This window comes from Ranitomeya imitator, chromosome 5 (assembly GCF_032444005.1).
Source record: "Ranitomeya imitator isolate aRanImi1 chromosome 5, aRanImi1.pri, whole genome shotgun sequence".
In the NCBI taxonomy this organism is placed as follows: Eukaryota; Metazoa; Chordata; class Amphibia; order Anura; family Dendrobatidae; genus Ranitomeya; species Ranitomeya imitator.
In genome coordinates this window covers 172,001,150-172,008,105 of record NC_091286.1, presented here as the reverse complement: position 1 = coordinate 172,008,105, position 6,956 = coordinate 172,001,150, and the positions used below count along the sequence as shown (strand labels likewise).

The 6,956-nt window shown below is 43.9% G+C and overlaps 1 protein-coding gene across 1 annotated transcript; it reads left to right on the top strand.

The window, feature by feature from the left end:
• The first annotated feature begins 1,890 nt into the window (after positions 1-1,890).
• On the top strand, positions 1,891-3,298 carry LOC138680598 (uncharacterized). Its single transcript, XM_069767934.1, has 2 exons — positions 1,891-2,256; positions 2,402-3,298. Exons 1-2 carry the CDS (start codon positions 2,006-2,008, stop codon positions 3,285-3,287), a joined length of 1,137 nt encoding a protein of 378 aa, XP_069624035.1. The 5' UTR covers positions 1,891-2,005; the 3' UTR covers positions 3,288-3,298.
• Positions 3,299-6,956: the final 3,658 nt, after the last annotated feature.

The following is a 6,956-nucleotide window of genomic DNA, read 5'->3' as shown; positions in this document are numbered from 1 at the left end:
CTTTTATCGCCATATGGTTCTCGGATGAGCATCGTATTGATTTGGCTTATTCTTGGGATGGCTTATTCATTTTTATGAAACGCCTTGGATGTCAATATTTCTTTATGGCTCTGATTCCCGGATATAGCCATCTTCTAGCCTGATTTTTTTGATATAGCCATATGTAGATAGGGAGGTACCTGTATGTTCCAGCTTCCAACTAGGACCGTAATTTACTTTTTTTGTATCTCTCATTGGTACTTATATCCCTTCATTCTACATCGTTTAGGGATATTTTTCATTGGTCAATGGTCCAGTACAGTATTGGGCTTACCCCTTCAGGGTGTACATATTATTTTATATATATTTTTCGTATTGTCGTGCACATTGCTGTGGCATTGCCTGCTATGCTTATCTTTCCCTTAGTTTCAAGGGTCATATATATATAGAGATATATATATATATATATATATATATATCTCTATATATATATGTTTGGGGTTCTGTATTTGAATTCTGGTCTATATATATATATATATTTTCTATCAGGTATATTCTTACCACTCTTCGGCTCTAGTAAAAACTCTTTTCATCACTCTGCCATCTGTATTGACATCATGGGGCATTTTTTCCTTAGGTCCCTATACAATGTTGGGCATGTATTCTTGTGTGCCAACATAATTTTTGAGGTTTTTCCTCTAATTGTTTGGCTTCCTTTTAATAAAATTATTACATCATGCAGTTTTACTAGTTTCTTTATTTATCAGGTGGTTCTAATACCCTTTTTTTTTTTTTGCACTATTCCTTCCTATTGTTCATATATCATGTCCCCCTTTGTATCCCTATGTGTATGTATGTGTGTGACTGATGCCCTCTTGTGTCATTTTGTTTCTGATGCAGCTTTCATTATGTACTGCTGCTCTTAGACATGCCCCCTGCTCCCTCCTTCTCCCCCTCTTCCCCTCTCCATTGTGTCTTGGTTTGTTTATTTTACTTAAGTGCTCTATACACAATGCGCTGTGCTGGAGGCTTCAGGCACATGCGCATTGTGAAATACTGGCAGAGACGTCTGCCTATACAGATCCTTCCGCCCTACCATTCTGTCACTTCTGGTTCCGGTCTCCCGGCGTGTCTCGCTGATTCCTGATTTACCCACAAGGTATTTAAGCTTCTATTGTCAGCGTTTCCCTCACTCTTCCCCTGACGAAGCCGTCCTTGTAACGGCGATACGCGTGGGGTTTTTCCCCATATTTATCCCTGCCTCTTTACACCTTGCCCGTTTGGTGGCATTCCTTCATCTGCCTTGTACTATCTTTTTGGCTGGACCTGGGACCTTTGCATACCTTATTGATATGCGGCTATTATAGTCCCACATATGGGACATTAAGCGCATCTGCATACATTTGTATGGATTCTGGGTTGTTCACCGCTGCTTCATATATAAGTGGTCCATCAGATTTGCTGGCATACAGGTACCGGTTGTACTTTTGTTTTTTTGGGTTAATTAGCCTTTGTGGACATAGCGTTTTGTTCATTTGGGCTTTTACGGGCATTGTTCATACTCCTTATATTGGAGATTTGTGAGTATTCAAGAGGCTTTATATATAAAGGGCATATTTGCACCATATCTGGTATCCTTATTATTATACTGATTCATTATTTTGCTTCAGTGTTAAATGTGATATATTTACCTCCATATTGTTCATATATGTGCTCTTTTTTTCAGCTATTGCTATTTATAGGGATTATTATGGGGATTTTTGTACTTCATTGGTTTTAGATGTTTTTATTGGTTTGTCAATAAAAGTTTACCTGCTTATATGTTCAAGTATATATTGTAGTGTGCAGTCTTTAAGAGTGGTTCTTTTTTCTTTTTTTGCTCGGCGGCTGGACCTTGGGACAGCAGGCGCCGGGGGAGAAGGGGATGGTGACCGTGTTGAACCTGAAGCGCTGGTGACATGAGGTAACCCCGGTAGAGTATGATTCTAGGCTTACTACAGAAATTATACTCAAGCTCTGTGTTGCCATGAGGCCCCCCTTTATTTCATGTTTTCGGCCGGGGAGGGCTTCCATTATCGAACTATGTCAGAGCCGTGGAGCCTATCACACGCTGTATGGTGAGCTTAATGCCAACCCGGAGAAATTCTATGAATATACAAGGATGTCGCAAGACTCGTTCCTGGATTTGCTTGCTCGTGTCCAAGGAGCCATACGGAGACAGGACACCCAGCTCCGTAGAGCGATACCACCCGAAGAACGTCTGCTGGTTACATTAAGGTACGTTCCAAATCTAAACCAATGACAGTCCAAATTTTGGGTTTTCTGACATGTATTTTTTGTGTATTATCCTTTCTGTTTTTAGCATAACCACACCATAAATAGAATAGATTGTAATATTTTTTTTATTATTATTTTCTTCCAGATTTCTGGCAACCGGAGAGAGTTTATCATCCCTCCACTTCCAATACCGGCTTGGAATATCCACCCTGTCTGGAATAGTTGCGGACACCTGCCGGGCTTTGTGGAATGTACTCCGGGATGAGTTTATACCCCTACCCACCTTGGACATCTGGCTTGAAATTGCAGAAAAATTCTGGAGTGTGTGTGATTACCCAAACTGTTTGGGAGCGGATGATGGAAAGCACATTCGCATTATCAAACCAGCCAGAACAGGATCGGAGTACTTCAATTACAAAAAATATTTTTCGGTTGTGCTCATGGCAATTGCCGATGCAGACTGTCGCTTCATCGCCGTGGACATTGGAGCTTTTGGCTGTGGCAACGATTCACAGACTTTTAAGAACTCCGATATGGGCCGCTGTGTGTATGGCAAAAATTTTAATTTTCCACAGCCACAACCGCTCCCCAACACTCAAGGTCCACCGATGCCATTTGTTATGGTTGGGGATGAGGCCTTTCAGATGTTTGAAAACCTACTGAAGCCATATTCCAGTCGGGACTTGAACCACACTAGAAGGATCTTTAACTACAGACTGACCAGGGCCCGAAGAACAGTAGAGTGCACCTTTGGCATTCTAGTCTCAAAATGGCGCATCCTTGCATCAGCCATTAATCTAAAAATGGAGACAGTCGACGAGGTGGTCAAAGCCTGTGTGGTTCTGCACAATTACATAATGGCTAAGGAGCGACACAACGTTGAACTGGATGAACCTGTTGCACACCCACTGCCTGATTACCATCATCACCCGCTGTGGTCAACTGCTGAAGTTGGTCACAGGCGGGACCAATTTGCCGCCTTCTTTGATTCTGATATTGGACGTGTGTCATGGCAGGACAATGTTGTGTAAATGTCCTGTTGTAATTTTATCTGTACCAGTAATTTTCTTAAATGTTAATATTTCTCATTAATAAACTTTATTTTTGGTTGTGTTGACCGTGTCTCTGATGTATTTCCTCTACAAACCAAGGCTGTCCTCAAACTAGCAGTATTTGGTCTGTATTTAATATCAGTATTTGTAATCCAAAACCAGGAGTGGGTGATAAAGGCAGAGGTGCTAGTTATCATGTTAATATAAAAATTTACCTCTAATTGTTCCACTCCTTGTTTTGGCTTACAAATACTGATATAAAACACTGACCACATACTGCTAGTGTGACAGCAACCATGTTGCTTTAAGCTTGGTGACATCTTTGCGTCCTGATTCTGTTCTGCAGTATCCATTAGACACAGACTGAAGAGACAATGACTGTCACATTAAAGAGATCTATACTCATCAAGTCAGGTGTCAGAAATTATGAATTCATGATGCACATATAACAGCCTCATGAATTCACTATTTCTGACACTTGTGCAGGTGAGCATAGATGTGCCGTGTGTGACCACCATCGTCACTTCACTTTGTGTGGAATAGATTACATACACAGAAGAGAAAGTGGAGGTTATCATACAAGGCAGTTCTCTACTCACCAGGTCAGGTGTCCTAACTAATGAGTTTTTTGACACCTGACCTGTTGAGTTTAGTTCTGCATTGTATTTCCGTCATTTTCTCTTCAGACTGCAACACTAGTCACAGACTAAGCAGAATGAAGAGATTATGGAGATAATACATGAATTAATTTTTTGGCCCACCTCATATCTGTATACTAAAGACACACAAAGCTGTAGTCTTTCATTTTTTAACTACTGGAGATATGATGTGGCCAAAAAATAAAGTGTGTGGCGAAGTTTATTATTTGGCGCACGGTGTGTGTTGCCGGTGGCAAAAGACACAATAAACCAAACATAATTGAGGCAAAAAAATTGTATTTATTTTTTAACAACAAAAATATTTCTTTAACTGCGCCGGCTTGGGGTAGAGTGATGCAAATGGGGGGTGTGAAGCACTGAGGTCTGGCTAACCGTGGACGACGCAGAGGTGGCAGGAGAAGGGGCAATGAAACTAGTGGGGTCTGGTAGTTCGGGGATGGGGCTTGACACATGAGAGGCTTGAGACGCACTGGAAGGGTGAGACAAACCTGACATTACAGACACACTGGGAGGTGAAGGGGGAGGAATACTAAGAGTCCGCTGTTTTTTCTTTTTGTTTTTTTTTTGTGATTGCCGGGTTCTGGGAAGCCTCGGTGGGGTTATATGTCTTTTCATGGTCGTGGTGGGTGACCTGTCAGGGTCTGGCTGCACTGTGTCAGAGTCCATAGTGCTCGTAGAGCGTGCAGCCATGCCAGAGTCCATAGTGCTCGTAGAGCGTGCAGCCATGCCAGAGTCCATAGTGCTCGTAGAGCCTGCAGCCATGAAAGAGTCCATAGTGCTCGTAGAGCGTGCAGCCGCGCTCGAGTCCATAGTGCTCGTAGTGCGTTGAGCCACGCCAGAGTCCATAGTGCTCGTAGAGCGTGCAGCCATGCCAGAGTCCATAGCGCTCATAGAGCGGTAGGCCATGCCAGGGTCCTGCTGCATCGTGATGGTGGTGGTACGGAAGGCCATGCCAGGGTCCTGCTGCATCGTGGTGGTGGTGGTACGGAAGGCCATGCCAGGGTCCTGCTGCATCATGGTGGTGGCGGTACGGAAGGCCATGCCAGGGTCCTGCTGCATCATGGTGTCAGTGGAGGAGGTCCAAGCAGGAGCAGCGGTTGTCATGGTGGGCTGTCCAACAGCACTCTGCATGGTGGTGGTGCTGTACTGGTGTCCGGCAGTGCTAGGAATAGTGGTGGCCGTGCAGTGGTATGCAGCAGAGGTCGGCATTGAGGTTAATCGTGACAGTGAAGGCACAGGTGGTTATGCCGCCACTGTCTGCTGAAAATACCGACTCTGCTGCATAGCCTGCACGTAAGCAGCATTGCAGGCCTGCATGACACTCAGCTGGAGATCAGGAGTAAGGTGTTCCGACATGCCCTGCTCAATTTGGTTAAAAAAATGATGTGCTGGCCTCTGGAGGTCGTCTTTTACTTGGTCAAGGCTTTTGGTGACCTCATGGATACGTGTATTCATGTGGCTAAGTGAAATATCCATTCGGTCACCCAAAGCCTTGAGTCCTTTGTGAAAAACCGAGCTCAAGTGCAAAAACTCGGCATGAGGGACCTGTCCGATGCCCTCTGGCGCTGCCGGGAGGAGCCAAAAAAAAAGGGGCAGTGGCAGAGGACTGGGAAAGGGGAACACCTCATGGACCAGCTTCCTGGTCTCCAGTTAGTGTGGCAGGCCCACTTGCTGCAGCGCTGCTGGATGGCTGGGACGAGTCCGTGGCTGTCTGATGAAGGATCTCTCCAGAACCAGGGCCAACAGTAGTGCTCCATGTGCTGTGAAAAAAGTAAAAAGAAAATTAATACCAAAAAATAACCAGACGCAAAATCCTGTGGAATTGAAACATACAGATTATGGCAATACAATACAACCTAATGCAAGGGAAAAGGGAAAAATACGTTCTCTGGGCAAGGACCGGTCTTAAAAATGCCAGAACACGATGGTATTTATATCTTCGGATCCTTGCTCCTGAACCACTGGGAACACGGCTCTCTTGACGCAGGTCCTTGTTGAAGCGGTCCTTCATCGAACGCCAACGTGTTTTGACTTTGGCCACTGTTAAAAAAACAAACATTATGGTCAGAAAATTAACTTTTGACCGTGCTCACACAACTGTGTGTGATGAAAAAAACTCCGGAGAGTTTCTTTCATCACACACAGTTGTGTGAGCACGGCTAAGGTCTCTGCTGCTTCACACTGCATTGCAATACTTACCAAATGCAGATTGGACCCGAGTTGGGGCGTTATCCCAGCCATCCCACAACTCTTTGGCCACCTCATTCCATAGGCGCCGGATCGTTACGTTGTTTGAGTGCAGTGGATCCCAGGTGTCCTACAACGTGACTTGCTCCTGGACCAGGGAGATGAGGAGGTCATTCTCTATTATGTCTTCATCCCGTTCTGGAACCTAAAAATGAAATAAAGACATTAATGTTGGATCAATTAAGGAAAAGAAAGAAAACAGAGGCTGAGAAATGGCATGAATAGGAAAGTCAAGATACAAAAGGATTCCAGAAGTAAAATGTAAAGAAATAGGAATGTAAAGAAAGGAAGATTCCAGAATACTAAAGTGAGGATGCAGTAAACAGTCAGCCTTGTATACTTACACGCTGCCGCCTTGCCACCCGACCTTAACTCCGCTGCTCCTGCCCAGTCTCTGCCGCAGTAGAAGAAGAGCTCTAAAAAAATGAAAAACAAAAATTGTCATATGTGTTGATGTGACAGTGAATACTTACCAATCTGAGGAGGCAAGTACTCACTTCACTGACATGTTCTACTTCAGAAGGCCCAGGACATTGCTCCTCATCAGAAAAAGATGCATGCAGAAAGAAAGAAATAGCAGAAATTAGGACATGCAGAGACAGAAAATAGAAAATAAAGGCATTGGCTAGGATATACTCACATTGTTCAGTGAACACCAAACCTAAAGCAAGGATCACAGAAAAGAAGTACCACCAGGCTAGGATGTGCAAATATTCAATTTAATTATTTATTATGATAACAC